Source organism: Cavia porcellus, unplaced genomic scaffold, assembly GCF_034190915.1.
Source record: "Cavia porcellus strain 051 isolate PalLab524CR breed Dunkin Hartley unplaced genomic scaffold, mCavPor4.1 scaffold_32, whole genome shotgun sequence".
NCBI classification, from domain to species: domain Eukaryota; kingdom Metazoa; phylum Chordata; class Mammalia; order Rodentia; family Caviidae; genus Cavia; species Cavia porcellus.
Window position 1 is genome coordinate 17,374,270 of NW_026947515.1, and position 17,914 is coordinate 17,392,183.

The window sequence follows — 17,914 nt, forward strand, 5'->3', positions numbered from 1 at the left end:
GGGACTCACATGGAGGCCAGGCCAGATCCTTACCCAGAAGATGGGCAGGGATAGGCCCCCTGAGGTTGATATACTTGTCCCCGTAGCGGCGGTACAGTGCACGGCGGACATAGGCATGAAGATTCAAGTAGAGGGGCTCTAACTGGTGGTAGAGGTGCTCCAGGTCCTCTTCAAAGGTGGGTGAGTCATACAGTGAACGCCAGTAGGCCCCTGTGTCCGAGAAGCCTAGCAGGGTGGGGCAGGAGGGTGCGGGTCAGGACCAAGGTGCTAGGGCTCAGTGAGAAACAGCAGACAAGAGCACTTTGCAAGCGGGGAAGAGCTGCTGCCCTTGACTAGAGAGAAGGAAGCTCACCATCCTGTTTGTAGGCTTCATTGCTGAGGCTGGTGAGGTCCTGGTACAGGGGCTTCAAGGGGATGCCCACAGCATCGTGCCAGCCTTCCCACACATACAGCAGCATGGCATAGCTTCTCGAAGAAGCCATAATGTTGGTAAGCTCTGAGATATAGATGAGGAGGGTCAGTTACGAGACTTCTGCATCCAAGTCTGCAACAGTCTTCACCAAGGGTATGCACAAAGATCAGCATCATTTCCACCAAGTTCCTCAACATCACAGTGTCCCCAAAGCCAAGGGTAACCTACAGCCTGGTAGCATGGGGCTGGGAGCTATACAAAGCAAGAATCCAGGCAAGATCCCATCCCCAAGAATATGATGTCCAAGGTGATTAACACAGAAAGGTCACTCAGAAGACAAAACCCAGATAGACTCTTCATAGCTCATTGGATGGAGTGATGAACCTCAAGAGAAGTCCCACGGGGTCTAGAGCCTATGTAGGGCTCCTAGGGAAAGTGGGAGGACCCATGAAAGGAAAAAACCAAGCAACTTGTGAGGAAGGCCTAGTGGGTGTGGGAGAGACCGGTGGGGGGTGGTGCTGGAGATTCTAGAAATCACTTGCCAGGGGAAATAAAAGTGTGGGGGTCATCACGGTCAAGCCCCTACTGGAGGTCAGCGCCTTTGGGTTTTTTGGTAAACATGCCATCCCTTGAGTGCAGCAGGGTGATGGGGAAGAAGGGCAGGGACACTCTGCAGAGGACAGACAGGGCCATACCTGGGTCCAGGGACCAGCAGGTGGCAGTCTTGTTGGGGAAGCAGACCTTGCCGGTGGAGTAGATTCTGCTCATGTTGCTTAGCAGAGAGTTGTACTGGGGAGTTGGAACGGAGCAAATGTTAGCCACGAACAGTCCCTGGAATTAATCTGACCACCTCTCCTCTCTATGCTGGAAAGAAAAGGTGGCCTGGAGAGAGCATGTTGTCTTCACAAGGTCAGTCTATGGCAGTGAGAGCACTTTTGATTATTAATACACTGATGTCCCTTCCAGGGGGGCATTCTATGTAAGTGAAGCCAGTGTCCTGAGAGCAAGGGGCCCATCGAATCCCAGCTCAGCCCCACCTGGCAATGAGGATGAATCTCATCCTCTGGTCTCTGTGCTTTCTCAGTCCTCTTCGACCTTTCTAGAAAAGCCCCTACACCAAACTGGCCTAGGGAGAAATTTAGTTTTTCCCTTTCTGTATAGTACTGGCAATGAAATCATACATGTTAAGCAAGTGCTCTACCACCGAGCTACTCTCAGCCTTTGAATTTGTCTTTTCACTCCATAATACTGGCTTCAATTTAAAGCAACTTCCCATTAAATATCCAAGGAAAGCCAGTGCTTCCCCAGCAGCCTACCTATGTTTCCCAGGCTTCCCTACAGATCGCTGGGTCCCTACCTTCCTGCCAGGCCGCTCCCCAACCACCACCCTACCAGTTCTGCCTCTTCCCTCAGGCTCACCTGCTGCCGCTTGGCCAGGTCCAAGTTGGCAGGTCCCAGGATGCGCACAGCTCTGATAATCCTGCGCAGCACTGGGTCACTGAAGTTTTGCCACAAGGGCTCATATAGTTCCTTAGCCCTCTGGCCCCAAGCCTCTGCAAACTCCTGGCTGAGCAGAGATGCTTCTTCCTGTAGGCACCGGGAGGAAAGAGAGGGTGAACAACTCAGGAATTCTGCTTCTGGGGAAGCTATGGGGCTGGAGGGCATGGAAAAAAGCCCTGGGCTTTTAGACAAGTGGCTGTGCAGAGATCCCTGTTTTGGAGCTTGAGGCAGCAGTCCCCCCTCCTCCTAGGCCTCTAACTAAGAAGTGAGGGGAATCTGCCTCAGGGCAACGATGGGGCTGAAAATGAAGCCAGCAGGAAGGCGGGATGAGGGCAAGGTGACCACGTCTGGACGTAGGTAGGCAGCTGCCTGAAGAGGAGGATTCCAGAGCAGCGCAGGGCACCTTCTGTGAAAGCTCCCGCTGCCCAGCTTTGGTCCCGGACGCTGCCACCGGGGTGGGGGACGCAGTCTCGGAGACGTCAGCCTCGTCTACTCCGTGTCTGTGTTGGACACGGATCACGTGCCCTGCCTGTGCGAGGGAACCTCGCAGAGGGTGGGCGCGCCTGCTACCAGCCCCGGCCGGCGGGTCCCGGGGGCGCCCGCTGCCAGCCCCTGGCGCCCGGCCGCGGGCTCGTGGTTGGCCGTCGCGGCCCGCCCCGCCCCCGCCCGGGCCCGGGCGCCCACCTGGCGCCGCGCATTCTCCTCGGTGATGTTGGTGTCGTGCGCCCAGCTGGCGGCCATGCTCTGGAACAGCACCTGCTCGAAGCTCGAGCTGTAGCTCTCCGCGAAGCGCCGCGCGCCGGCCTCGTCGGCGGAAAAGTTCCCGGGCTGCAGCTCGGGGCGCAGCGCCAGGGCCGGCGGCGGCGGCGGCGGGAGCAGCAGCAAGGCCAGCAGCCACGGGAGCGGCGGCCGCAGCCCCGGCCGGCCCGGCGCGGCCCCCATGGCGCGGTGCGCGGCGCTGCCCCTTCTCCCGCGCCGCGCCGCTCTGCGGATTATAAAAGCCGGCCGCCGCCGCCTCCCGGCACACGCCCGCCCCCCGCCCGCCGCGCTTCCCCTCGGCCGGGTCAGCGCCGGGCCGCACAGGCCGGGCGGCGGCGCGCGAGGTTCCCGGCCCTCCCCGGGCAGGGCGGCCGGCGGGAGGGGCCGGGCCGGGCTTTCCCAGAGGAAGCCGCGGGGGACCCTCCCCTGCGGCGGGCTGAGAAGTCCGAGCCTGCCCGCCCGCCCGCCCGCCCTCCGGCTGCGGTCACGTCGCCCAGCCCCGGGAGCCCTGGCGGCGGATCACGACCTTCCCGGCCTGACCCCTTGGCCGCGCTCTGGTGCAGCACAGATGAGGTGAACGTGGCTCACCAGGCCGCGGCGCCGGTGGGGAGGAGGGTCGCCTCCGGTCGGCACCTCGCGTAGGTGCTGCGGTGTCAGCAGCCCGCTCACCTGGGGCCTGGGTGAGGGTGGGGGGCTGCTCGCAATGGGGGGGTGGAGGAGGAGCCACTTAGGTGCAGAAGCGCTGGCACTCCTGCCCCTACCCGCTGGGGACACAAGCTGTCAGTTGCTTGGCAGAAGCAAGCACACATCATCCCAACAGAGCCCTAGAGCCTCACAGTTGCAGGCTTTGAGCTAAAAAATGCCTTAGAGATTACAACCCCCTCATTTCACAGATGAAGAAATTACAGCTCAGACAGTTTGAGTGGCTTGTTCCAAGTCACCTCAGGTCTCTACACTCCCTGACAGTCTTTTCCTGTCTCCTCCACGCGCCCCTCAAAGTGACAGGCATGGGGAGGGAAGATAGGGATGTCTTCTTGAGGCACAGAATGTTGTGGAGGCCAGGTCCTCAGCACCAGGCCTCCGGGCCCGAGGACCCTGTCCTCTAGCAGATGGGTTTCATGCAGCATGGAGTGTGTACAGGAGGCTCAATGACTGCTGTGATCATGCTGAGCTGTCAGATGACATGGAGTCATGGGAGAGGGCTCAGAAGGAGAGGTGGGTAAGCAGGTGGAGAGAAAGGGAGGAAGGTGGCTGCCCCCAGCCGAGGAGAGGCAAGGAGTTGTCATTACATGATAGGGGAGCCAGCTTTGGTTTTGCACACCTGTAGCGACTCTTGAGGCTGAAACAGGAGGGTCACAAGTTCAAGGCCAGCCCTGACAACTTGGCAAGACCTTGTCTCAAAGTATATAGCTCAGTGCTAGAGCCCCCTTGATTCTGTCATTCCTAAGTGGGGGTGGGGTGGCAGTAGAGGATGAGGGTGTGAGAAGACAACTGGGGACAGACTGGCTTTCCTGGCTTCCTCTGCTCTGTGGTTTTCTCTCACAACTTCCCCCACACCACCTCTAACCTTGGCTCAGAGAGCCAAGTGGACCCCAGGGACCAGGGGAGACTTCGAGGCTGGCTAAATGGACAATGCTTGTTATGAGGACAGCTCTGTGGAGAGCAAATGACAGGTGAGCACGATGTGATGGCCTGGATTCTTGGTGTTGCTGGTTTGCTTGCAATCTTTTTTTTTTTTTTTTTTTTTTTTGTCTTTTTCTTTTTTATCGGTACCGGGGATCGAACTCACGACTGTCTGCTTGCAAGGCAGGTGCTTATGCCACTGAGCTAAATCCCCAGCCCGGTTTGCTTGCAATCTAGCAGGTAGCTCTCCAGGCTTCAAGGGCTGCCTTCTGCCTTCTGGGAGGAAGCAGTCTCTGCTGGTGGAAGCTTGAATGGGGGATTTTGAGAGTGATGCCTGGCCTGGCATCCCCCCAAAAGGGGGATGGGTGGAGAGGGGAAAGAGCCTGAGGCTTAGCCTCTACCCGGAACACTTCTCTACTGTCAGTGTGGAAACTGCCGACAGCAAGGGGAAGCAGGCTGTGGAGGGAAGGGCCGGAGAGGCGGGTTGCAAATGGAGGCCAGCCTTGCCGCTGAAGGCTGCAGAGCCAGAAACGCAGAAGGATGGAAGAGTGCGCACTGCTGTTTCGTTCACTCACTCTCAGGTCCAGCTGTGTGGCCTTGTGGCTGGTCCCTGGTTTAGGAGCTGATTTAGCCATGAGCAGCTTCCACCTTACTGAAAAATTATAAAACCAAAGGCCAAGTGGTTTTTTGAGATAATCTAATCTTGCTCTTCAGAGCGAACTGATAACTAAAACTAGTTGAGAGAATCATTCTGTATTTCCATCAAGGTCACATTTTATTGTCCTGTTATGCAGCTTTTCCACTGCATCATGGTGCCAGGAGGGCAGAGATGGGGTCTGACTTCCTTTCTGCAGTTTTCCCAGAGTTTAGCGTAGTGTCTGGGACAAAGAAGGTCCTCAATCAAGGATGTGAGAATGTTACTGGTTAGATCTTTACTCAAAATAAAATAAAAAGTGTTGGGGCTGGAGATTTAGCTCAGTGGCATAAGCGCCTGCCCTGCAAGCAGGCAGTTGTGAGTTCGATCCCCGGTACCGATAAAAAGGAAAAAGACAAAAAAAAAAAAAAAAAACCCCAAAAAACAAAAAAAGAGTGCTGGGGATGTAGCTCAGTGCACGGCCCTGGGTTCAAGCTCTAGTATGATAAGTAAATAAATAAGCTGGAATGTGAAAATGTGGCGGGAAGACCCAGATTCATATTTACACTCTGGGTAGTAAGTTCAGCACCTCAGCAAGAATAATATTTGAAGAGCAAAATCTCACTAATTTGAAATTTGTAATAATACAGACACTATAACCTTGATCCCAACAAGTAAAAGCTAAAAATTACTTCTTTCTGGGTTTAGAGTCTTATGAGGGAAAAGGAACATATCTTACATTTGTATAGCACTTTAGATCTTTCCAAAGTCTTGTGTGTAGATGACTTTTTTTTTTTTTTTTTGTCTTTCTTATCGGTACCGGGGATCGAACTCACGACTACACACTGGCAAGGCAGGCACTTATGCCGCTGAGCTAAATCCCCAGCCCCATGTGTGTAGATGATTTAATTTGACATTTACAATAACCTTGAGAAGAAGGAAAGAGATCATGTTCTCTGTTCAATCAGCTGCCTTCCAAAGCTGCCACCAAAACTATGGAGAGGGTTCCAAATCCTGCAAGAAGATGCTATTATTCCCGAGGCCAATGCAAAGAATCATAGATCTTATCCAGCTGAGGAAATGCTGTCAGTTTGGGGAACATCTCTCCACCTTTTCATCTTTGTTAGAGTTAGCAGCCCAGTTTGAGAAAAAACAGTATTTAAAATATGACCAGGAATGGAATGGAAATAAGAGTTTAGTTAAAAAAATTTTTTTTGACAGTCTCTCACTATGTGGCTTAGGCTGACCTTGAACTTGCAGTGATCCTCCTACCTCAGCCTCTCATTGGCTGGGATTGTAGGCCTGTGCCACTGTGTTTGGCAAGGGTTTAGAAAATAAATCCTTATATTTATGTTCAATTATTTTAAATTTTTTATTAACTAATTAATTGGTGGTACTGGAAGTTGAATCCAGGGGCTTCCACATACTAGAAAAGTGCTCCACCACTGAGTTACTTTCTCAAGCATTTTTAAAATTGGTGGTGCGTGCATGCCTGTAATCCAGCACTCAGGAAGCTGAGGCAGGGGGATTGCTTCGAGTTCAAGGCCAGCCTGGGCTACACAGTGAGATCCTACCTCAAAAATTTTTTAAATTTAATTTAATTCTTATTTTATTTTGTTCCCTTGAGATAGGGTCTATATTGTGCATGCTGGTCTTTTTTTTTTTTTTTTTTTTTTTTTTTTTTTTTTTGTCTTTTTCGTTTTTATCAGTACCCGGGATTGAACTCACGACTGCCTGCTTGCAAAGGCAGGTGCTTATGCCGCTGAGCTAAATCCCCAGCCCCTCTGTTCTTGAACTATGTCGCCCAGGCTGTCCTTGATTTCATCTTAGTTTCTCCAGTGCTGGAATTACAGGTTTATGCCACCATGCTTGGCACTTTATTTTTTTGAGACAGAATTTTACTAAGTGGCTTAGGCTAGTCTTTCTGTCTCAGTCTCCCAAGTAGCTGGGAATATAAGTGTGTACGACCATACCAAGCTCTAATTGATTATAAAAGGAATGATGGGAAAATTAAGTGAAAAAAGTCTTTTATCAAATGGTGCTGGATTCTTACATGCAAAAAAATTCATTTGCTCTCCTATCTCATATCACATGTAAAATTTGACTCAAAATGAATTTTAGTTGACATAAAACTCTTAGAAGAAAGCATACGTATAAATTTTTGTGGCCTTGAATTAGTCAATGATTTCTTAGATAGCACATCAAAAGTACCAGTGATAAAAGAAAGAACTAAATTGAATTTTATCAAAATTAAAAACATGCAGTGGTGCACGCCTGTAATTTCAACTACTCAGGAGGCTGAGGCAGGAGAGTTACAAGTTAGGGTCCAGCCTGGGCAATTTAGCAAGATCTTGTTTCAGAATACAAAAAAAAAGTCTGAGGATGTAGCGCAGTGTAAAGCCCAGAAAAAGGAAAAAACAAAGCAAAAACCCAAACTTTTGTGCTTCAAAGATTATAAACAATGAAAAGAGAACCCATGGGATGGTAGAAATATTTCCAAAGCATGAATATAGCAAGGGACTTCTGACTAGACTACAACGCAATAATAAAAAACAAATAGTTTAAAATGGACAAAGGGTTTATATAGACATTCTCCAAAGAAACATCCCAATGACCCGTGAACATGCAAAAGGGTACTCAACCTCACTAGCCATCAGAGACTTCTCTAATTAAGCCCCACTAAAGACAGCAAAAATTTAAAAATACAATAGCAAATGTTGGCAAGCATAGGAGAGCCTGAGGTCCTCACACATTGCTGGTGAGATTATAAAATTACAGCCAAATGGCAGAGTAAACAATGACTCAGCCTCTCTGAGATTCAGGACCAGACCCTGGAAAATAACAACTTGCGGTGGGGGTGGGGAGGAGAGGAAGGATGGAAGATCCCCAGGAACCAGGAAGGATCGAATAGGAAAACAGGAAAATTGAAACCTACAGAACAATTAAAGAGGGAAGGGAAGGCACAACACACTTTCTCTCCAAGCTGTTGGCCCTCACTCTTGTGAGAAGGGAAGATCAAATCTGCATAGCCAAAGTGAAAGCAGGGGACTCCAGAGGGCTTCAGGGAAAACACAGCAGTGGAATGGACTGGCAGATGCTATGGACTTCAACAGCTGGTGAGAGACTGCAGTGCACACAGCTGCCAACCGTCCTGGGGAGTGCTTTGGTGGAAAGCCATTCCCCAGGAGGGGTTGACTGTTTGAGCCCAGAACTCAGAGCAGCCACAAGATGAATGAAATTCAGGGTTCCTACAGTGACTGGGTGAGGGACAATCATGAGAGACAGCTGAGGTCAGGAAGCCAAGGTCAGGCTGCCAAGAGATCCCCAGAGTGGTTTAAGCTAAAGGACACTGGCCGCACTCCCATGGCCAGGGGCCAGACTCAGGCCGAATTGTTCTGGATTTGAAAGCTGTAGAACTGGCCCCTGGCCCTAACCCTGCTGCCCCCCTCCCTGTGCCTGCAACCAGCTCAGCTCACATCTTATCTGCCAGGGTGAACAGGGACACATATTGACTTGGCCACCGCAGCAAAACTGTGGATCCCACACATTCAAAATCATGGAGATCCCTCTCTCTGTTTTGGTGTTTTGTAAGTGTGTATTACTTTTTTCTCTCTCTCTCTTCCTCACCAGTGTATTGGGGAATTTTCCTTTATCCTTCCTTGCTTCTTATCTTTTTCTAACTTTTTCTCTCTTTTTCTTTACTTTTCCTCTTTTCTTTTTTATTTTTTCCTCCCTTTAATTTCTTCTCCTTATTTTTACTCTATGTAATTGACTTCTTTTTGTTCTCTTTTTTAAAAAATCTATTGTCGGGGCTGGGGATTTAGCTCAGCGGCATAAGCACCCGCCTTGCAAGCAGGTGGTCGTGAGTTCAATCCCTGGTACCGATAAAAATGAGAAAGACAAAAAAAAAAAAAACTATTGTCATTTTTTTCTTTTACCTTTACCTAATTCTATAACTATGCTTCTAATCTCCAATGAGGTCTCTAAAAAATAAAACCATTTCTTTCTCCTTCTCATATTGTTATAGACAGCTGAGTTAGTTTGAAATATTACAGGCAGTCAGACAGGCAGAGGAAGCCAGTGCAGAAGCCCAGATACCTCGCAACTTTTGGGGAGACACACACCTCCTGCTGTGGGCCAAGCCTCAACACAAAAGATCAAACAAATGCACCCATATCCTAAGGAATGATATTGTAAATAGTTCTCTGTCACCCTGAGGAAGCCAGGAGTTACCATCTCAACACCTACAGGAAGAGTCACTGTTCTTTAAGCACCCATTTGCTGAGTGACTCACTTCACCATTTGTCCTGAGCAATTTAATTTTACCTGAGCAATTAATCTTCTGTCCCACCTTATGCCCATCTGCCTTGCGAGGTCCCAGTTTTCCCCACTTTGAACCCATCTTACCCCATGATTTTACTCTATAAAAGTCCCTAGAAAAGAGAGAATCTTTGGCAACTTGCTCAGGACCCTTTCTGTCTCTCTCAGCTTTCTTTCTCTCAATAAATATATTCTGCTCTTAACCTCTATTGTTCCTAAAATTCATTCTTCAATTTTAGAAAACACAAACTTGTACTAGACGTATAGTAGATCAAGAGTTTCATTCCCCTGTATCTTTGGAGGTCTTCCACTAAGGTCACTGGATGGAGGTAAGAGTTTGCTTTTGTCTCATAGTCTCTGGACTGGGACTCATTTAGTTAGCAAAGTTTTATGCTTCAAATTTTGCTTTGTCTTTGTCAGCTGCTTTGTCAGTTGTGTTTGTCAGTTACTTGTGATAACTGCTTATGATTTGCCCATGTTTTTAATTGTCTTGTCTCTTAATATAATAAATCTAAGTTAAAACATGGGAAGATTAAAAGGTTATGATAGTTCTTCGGTGAGACATTTTTATTATTTTGTTCTTATACATGTTAAATTTAAATTAGTTGCTAAACTTACTGTACCACTTGCTTGACTGTTTAGACAATAGCACCAGAGAGAATAATATGAGAGCATCCTTAACAGACTTTAATGCTAACCTCTGTAAAATGATTCTCTTAAACGAAATCTAGCTCAGACTTAGAAAATATACATGCCAACAATGAAACCAGGACTCCTTCCACCATTTAAAAAAGCACTAGACTGGTGGCTGGTCTCTTAAGACTTGGAGGTGAGGCTTCACTGGCTCTGATCCTCCTCTGCACACTCGAGGAAATGTCAAGCCTGTTCTGCTTCAGTTTCCTTCCTTTGACTTCACTCATTTCCTACTTTGTACTGATAGGATTGTTTCCAAAAGATGTGAAGTATAAAACAAAAGAGGCCTTTATTCTGAGAACACAGAGAGAGATAACCAACACCCGACTCACAGTCCGGCTTTCTCTTGGGTGGCAGGGTGTGTGTGTGTGTGTGTGTGTGTGTGTGTGTGTGTGTGTATAAGTAGCCTAAGCTTAGGGTAGTTATAGAGATGCACAGGTATCTCATTGGCACACGTTTGGCGCCAGGGGCAGATTCCTAGGGGTGGGGGAGATAGAGTCACAGGTAAATCTCTAGGGGCAGGGGAGGTTCCGGTTGAGGCTTTTCTGGCTACAGTGTCCTGTCTGAGCCAAAACCCTTTCAGTACTTGCCTTATAGAGGCACATGAAGTCAGAAAAAAACTCTAGGCTATTCAAACCTTTTCCTCCTAAATTAAGCCCATAGAGATGAGCGTTTGCTAGTGCTGAAGACAGGGAAGTCATCTTATATGAAGGACACATATCCCATCTCTGGGTTAGATGAGACATCGGAATTGTACCTCCAGAAAGACGTACATAAAATCCATGTCCTGGCTTGATGTTCTGGGCCACATCTCTTCCAGAGATTGAACCTGAGACACAGTGGGGAGAACCAGCTTCCACGTTGGAAGGACCTAAACACATTTTAGACTAAGGAGGCTTTCTAACTTTTCAAGTTGTGGATCTTAAAACCTTTATAGAGTATTAGGTAATGATCTAACACAGGGTTTTAACTATCCCTTGCAGAACTTTGACAGTCAGTGGTTACAACAGCTGTCACTCCTAAAAGCAGAAGACAAATTTTCCCAGTATCTGTTTGGTGAATCCTCACTGGAGCCAGTGGCCAGTGCAGTCAATGGAGTGTTGACCAGACAGACAGCTGGAGTCCTTTCTGGAGACCTCTGGTTATCTGAGCCAATAGAAACTAAGAACAGTGAAGGTTCTTGGGCTCCCTGGTGGACATCTGAGGGTTCCTCAGTGGACATTCTCTCACGACCACAGAAAATCTCCACTTATTTATTTACTTATGTCTTTCTGCTAGTAAATTAAAGGTATTCACTAAACTTTTCAGGCCGTTAGACTACCTAAGGCACCCAGAAACAGCTTTTTACATTTCAAAAGAAACTAGCAGGGAATGATTTGCATTTGTGCCTTACATATGTAAATTAAGAGTAAATAGCCTTTTCTGTGTGCCTAGAAGACTGATAAAATGTGATTGCTAGATAATAATTTATAAATTTAACCTGTGAGCTTCAAAGATATAGAAATTTAAATAAAGCAAGCCTTGTGCCTTCACTAGAAAAGATTGCTTAGGTAATTAGAGAACACAAATGCCTTGAGAATTTGCCCCAGGGCTCAGGGCAGAGTTCCTAAATGTATTTGTTGTCTTTATTTCAGAGAGAATCTCCTTCACAGAACAGAGAAATGCTTTAGCTCACCTTTTTACAATAAACAAAAGCTAATAAAAATAGCTTATTATAAAGTTATGCTTCCTTCTTTAAGCATTCCTTATGGAGACAAAGCTCATGAGCTATCTGGGGAGTAAGATTGTGTGCCAGGCCAAGGGTGGATAGACTGACCGAATTTATCTTCTACTCTCTCCAAAGGGCATCCGCCTGCCCTGGAGCAGAATCAACCTGAGAGGCACCTTGGAGAACATTTATTGAAAAAGAATAAGGGGCTGGGGATTTAGCTCAGCGGCATAAGCACCTGCCTTGCAAGTAGGCAGTCGTGGGTACGATCCCCAGTACCAATAAAAAGGAAAAAGACAAAAAAAAAAAAAAAAAAAAAAAGAAAGAAAGAAAGAAAAGGAATAAAAAGAGATGCCTTAATTTAGCTCCTTTTTGCATAGCTAGATAGCTCAAAATCCAAGTTTCACGCAGTACAGGGCTAGGGACAAAGCTCAGCAAAACTTCCTCAGTTTGATTTCTGGCCCTGAAAAATACTACAGGCTACAGACTACAGACTATAGACTACAGACACGGGCAACTCAATGCCAAAACCCCTTACTCCTTTGGGATGCATTCTTAAGCACTGGAAGATACACAATCCTTCCATATTGAAAAAGAGCCAATTGTTATTTCTCTGCACGCATGTGTGGCCTACCTACCCCCTAGAGCTAAAATGGAATACAGAGGGAAGTATTAAGTATAACGTTCTTTTACAACTAAAATCATACTGTAAGATGTTCAACATGTGTTGAAACTTTCTTCACATTAAGAGATAATTCTCATCTATGCTCCAGCTACAATGATAATCCTTATGAGCCTACTCCCATTCACAGGTCTCTTTCTCTCTGTGACTTAAAGCAAATTCAGCTAGAACTAGGAAAATTTTCAGATGACCCTGATAAGGACATTGATGTCTTTAGTGGATTTACTCAGACCTGTGAGCCAGGCTGGAAAGATGTAATGCTCCTCTTAAATCAAACTTTGACTTCTAGTGAGAGACAGGCAGCATTACAAGCTGCTATTGCCTTTGGAGATGACTATCTCACATTGTTAATTTTAGAAGGCCAGGAGATAGATAGCCAGGGGAGCCACCATTCCCACTGGTGCACAACAGTTCCCACCCAAGGCCCCAAGTGGCTTGACAACAGTACAGGAAATTGGAACAGGAGACACTTTCAAGTGCATATTCTTGAAAGTCTAAGAAGAACAAAAGCCAAGCCTCCTGGTTATTTTAAGTTGTCAGTATTTCTCAGGAAAAAGGTGAAAACCCCTCTGACTTCTTAGATCGTTTATCAGAGACACTAATAAAACATATATCCATAGATTCTGATTCAACAGAGGGACAGATTTTGCTTAAAGACATGTTTATTACCCAGTCAACTCCAGATATTAGAAAAAGCTACAAAAGACAGCTTTTGCTCCAGATAGTTCACTTGATTCTTTAGTAAAAACTGCCTCATTAGTATACTATAATCAGGCCTGGGAGAAAGCCAAAGAGGAATCTAAGAGACCGAAAAACGACTGTCTTTTTTGTGGGCTTTAAAAACAGACCGAAGAGCTCAATGACAACACCTACTTGCTGTCTCTGCCACAAGTCAGGCCACTGTAAGAGGGACTGCCTCTAAAAGGCCCCATACTATGCCCTAGCTGCAAAGGGGGCCACTGGAAGTCCGACCGCCCTCTGAGGCCAAGGCCCCAGGGTTCAGACCCATCCTATCAGCTGGTCCAGTAGGACTAAAGGGCCTTGGGGCACTTGACTCCTCCCTCTGACCGGAGTGGCATCTCTGCCTGTCATCTCCACAGAGAAGCTCTGAGTAATCATGACAAGAGTCAAAAACCAGCCAAGTGCTGGACACTGGCACATGGCTCTTTGTCCTCCTCAACTCTGGTCTTCCTTCCAGGCACTGTACCTCAATACCGTCACCAAAATATAGGTTGCTTAAACTGTAATTGGGATAATTTTCACTTAATCTTTTGGTTTTACCTAAAAACCCAACTCCAATTCTGGAAAGATTTTATCTTGTCTAAATTCTAGTTGCCAACTAATCAAAATGATGCTGAGACTGGTTTTTACAAATATAGGACATATTGTTGTTCATATATAAAAAATTAAAGAGTTTCATTTGTCAAAATAATATATTAGTCTGGTTCTCATACATTATCAAACATTTAGAGATAATTGTAACTAAAGTTAGAAGAATTTATGACAAAACATCAGACTCCATCAATAAAAGTACCTAATAGCTAATGGGTTACAACTGTCATAATTTAGAAACAGTTTCTAAACTTAAGTGTCATCCTTACTATTATAAGCAGCTTAGTTAGAAATATTATAGGCAGTGAGACAGGGCTAGGTCCTCAAAGGAGCCAGTGCAGAAGCCCAGATGCCTTGCAACTTTTGAGGGAGACAGATACCTCCTGCTGCGGACCAGGCCTCAACACAAAAGATCAAACAAATGCATCCACATCCTAAGGACTGATACTTTAAATAGTTCTCTATCACCCTGAGGAAGTAAGGAGTCACCACCCCAACCCACTATGGGAAGAGTCACTACTGTTAAGCACACCCGCTTACTACATGACTGGCTTCCCCATTTGTCCCTGATTTAATCAATTTTACCTGAGCAATTAATCTTATTGGTTAACCATAGTTCTGTCCCACCTTATGCCCATCTGCCTTGTGAGTTCCCAGTCTTCCCCACCTTGAACCTGTCTCACCCCATGATTTTACTCCATAAAAGTCCCTAGAAAAGACAGAATCTTTGGCAACTTGTTCATGACCCCTTCTGTCTCGCTCTTAGACAGAAGCTTTCTTTCCCTCAACAAATATTTCTGCTCTTAACCTCCACTGTTCCTAAAATTCATTCTTTGATTTTTGGAGAACACGAATTCATACTGGACATATAATAGGTTGGGAGTTTCATCCCTCTATATCAGTATCATAGAGTTTATGGCTTAACATTTTCCTCTTCCATTCCCCAGCCCAAAACCCTATAACTTTAATATAACCATAAAGCTTTGTTAGTCTTTTGATATTTAATGTTGTAAAATTATTGTTGAATTCTTAGTTCCACCATTAGTGAAGATATAGCTGTCATATTTAGTACATATTAGCTGTAGGTCAATACCTTGGTTATCTTAATGTTTACACCATAATTACAGATTTCTCTAGAATTAAGGATAGTACATAATAGGGTCTTATGGTATGTTAATATCCAGTTGCTCTTGGGTCATAATCCTGTAGCTGATTCACTTGATATTAACATGGTCACATAATTGTCACTATTTATCTATGAATCAATACTCTGATAATCTAGAATACATTCCTGAAAATTTGGTTGTTGGGATAACTACATGCATAACTAATTCTAGGGTCTAATTCTGCCCCTCCTCAATTAACCAAGGTGGTCAGATGTTGGGGTTATGGCAAAGGATTACAGTTAGCCACACCCAAAGTACCTCACTGAAAAGCAACTAAAGAGATCTCTACACTAACAAAAAAGTCTTTAGACTGTAAGCGTCCACAAACCTCAGCACAAAACAAAACAATAGAAACATGAGAAGACACAGCAATAAAATGATCTCAAATATTCCAACTCCTCCACAAATCCAAAGGAATCAAAAGGATGACAGATGACATCAGAAAACAGAACAGAGATACTTAGTAGGATCAGAGAAGAGATTACTCAACAGATAGTGGAAGTAATAACCAAAAAGATGCAGAAGCTTTCAGAAGACACTAATAGGTTAGATGAGCTAAATAAAATGACGCAAAACATGAGTGATCAGTTTATTTATTGGTATGGAAATCGAACTCAGCGCCTTGCACTTGCCAGGCAGGTGCTGTGCCACTGAGCTACATCCCCAGCCTGAATGATCAGTTTAGAAAAGAATCAGAGTCCAGGGAGAAGTCTCAATCAGAAATCTAGGAGATTGGACCAAGGATTTAGCTCAGTGGTATAAGCGCCTGCCTGGCAAGCACGAGGTCATGAGTTTGGTCCCCAGTACGAGAAAAAAAAAAAAAAAAAGAAAGAAATCCAGGAGATTAAAAATCATGTTGAAAGTATAGGCAGCAGAACCAACCACTGTGGACATTAGTTCATTGTTAGCATACTCGAAGGCACCCTAAAAACAAGAGAGATAGTGGAACCCAGGGGACTGCACAAGGAAGCAACTGGCCCGCCCTCTTGGTAAGTGCTTCCCTGCAGCAGGAGCCAGGAGGAGACCCAGTCAGCATCTCCTGTGGGCCTAAGCATCCCAACCCCCACGACCCCCATCCCTGCTAGCAACTGGGGCCAGAGGTCTGAGCATCTCTTGGGAGGATGACTGTATGCAATATAACAAACATGGGGGATCTCCTCCTATCTTCTGTTTGAAGGCAAAGGTTGTTTTCACTGTTTTGCTTTGTTCTGATTAACTGTTTTTTCTATTCAATATTCTCTTTCAATTGGTTTGTTCTGTTTTTGGTTTGATTTTGCTATACCTGATTGAAAGGACAACTATTGTGAAGATAACGAGATACACTATGGTACCTATTACTGTTATCCCGGTATCTTGCTGTAAAGTTCTGTACCAATTTCACTGCACTGTCTCAATTGGCTTTGTTCTGTCTTACTTCTACTACCTTCAAAAAAAAAAAAAAAAAAAAAAAAAAAAAAAAAAAAAAAAAACCAAATAAAAAAAAACAAGAGAACATAAAAAATTGGTCTAATAGCTGCTAGATGGCACAAAAAAGACTAATCTAAGAATAACCAGAATAAGTGAAAAATCAGGAGGTAGCACATAATGCATAAAAAACCTGTTCAGAAAAAATACTCAGAAAACTCTCCAAATACAGAGAAACAAATAAAGATACAGATGACAAGTGAGATATATAGAACACCGAAGAGCCACTACCAAAAGAGAACTTCTCTTTGCCACATTATATAAAAATGTACCAGAATTCTGTCACAGAAGGCTGAGTGGGGTGGTGCACACCTGTAATCCCAGGACTTGGGAAGGAGGTTGAGGCAAGAGGATCACTGTAAGTTCTAGGCCAACCTGGACTACAGAGAGACTCTGTCAAAAAAAAAAAAACCAACCAAACAAACAAAAAAACAGTTAAAAACTGTTAGAGAAAGGCAATGAATCCCATATAAAGATAAACCCATTAGAACTATAGCAGACTTCTTTACACACCCTTAAAGGCAAGAAGGCCTTGGACTGAAATGTTCAAGCCCTAAGAGATAACAACTTCCAACCTTAACTTACATTTTCTGCACAACTTTCCTTCAAAAATGATAGAGAAATAAGGTATTTCCATGTCAAGGAGCACCTCAAGAAATTCTTGACTACTAAGCCAGCATTATAAAAAAACTCTCAAGGATATCCTAGAAAGAGATCATAAAACCCAAAATGCCAATAAGTCAAAAAGAATGAATGCACTAGGAGGGATAAGCAGCCATGGAAAAGGAAAACAAAATAAAAATACAAAGGAAATCAGCAATAGGAAAATAATGCAATGATAGGAATTGGTCAATAACTCCCAATATGAGTGGACTCAACTTCCCAATGGAAAGACACAGATGTAGAACAAGTCAGCAAAATCTGGCTGACCTGTGGCACACACCTGTAATCTCAGCACTCAGGAGTCTGAGACAAGAGAGTTACTGTGAGTTAGAGGCCAGCCTGAGTTACATAGTTCAAATCCAGCAGGACTATACAAAAAACTAACAAGCAAACTCAACCCAACGATATATAGTCCACAAGAAACATTCAATTAAAAAACACACTCACACATTAAAACTCCAAGAATAGAAAACAATATTCCATGCAATGGAAACCCAGAAAAAAAGCAGAGTAGCTATCCTAGTGAATTTCAAGCCAAGACTGATCAGAAGGGACAAAGTTATTATTATGTATTATTAAGGGAATAACAGGATGTGATTACAGTCATAAACACAAATACACCAAATATCAGCACACCTAGCTTCATAAAAGAGACATTAACGGACATGAAAAATCAGGTATACAGCAGCACAATTATACTGGGGAATCTCAATACCACACTGTCACAATTGGACAGATCAATTAGACAAAAATTTGACAAAGAAATATCAGAATTGAACCCAGCCTGTGAGTAAATGGACTTAATAGGTATCTACAGAGTGTTCCATCCAAATATGACAGAATACACATTCTCTCAGCAGCACATGGGAATTTCTCCAAGGTAGACCACAATGCTTAAGTAAATACAAAAGAACTGAAATTATCCTATGCATATTATCAGATCATGATACAATGAAAC

The 17,914-nt window shown here is 45.1% G+C and overlaps 1 protein-coding gene across 2 annotated transcripts in view; it reads right to left on the reverse strand.

Moving 5' to 3' along the window:
* Window positions 1-17,914, reverse strand: part of LOC100715217 (angiotensin-converting enzyme) — a 41,903-nt gene that overhangs the window by 16,878 nt on the left and 7,111 nt on the right. The window contains exons 1-5 of one of the 2 annotated variants that reach the window (XM_023563383.2): window positions 2,597-2,963; window positions 1,832-1,999; window positions 1,108-1,201; window positions 353-496; window positions 34-225 (exon numbers count right to left, since the gene is read on the reverse strand). In XM_023563383.2, coding sequence (XP_023419151.2) covers window positions 34-225; window positions 353-496; window positions 1,108-1,201; window positions 1,832-1,999; window positions 2,597-2,854 — 856 coding nt within the window. In that variant the 5' untranslated portion in view covers window positions 2,855-2,963. Of the gene's footprint in view, window positions 1-33; window positions 226-352; window positions 497-1,107; window positions 1,202-1,831; window positions 2,000-2,596; window positions 2,964-17,914 lie in introns of those variants that run through there. The other variant, XM_063242116.1, reaches the window with a different exon arrangement.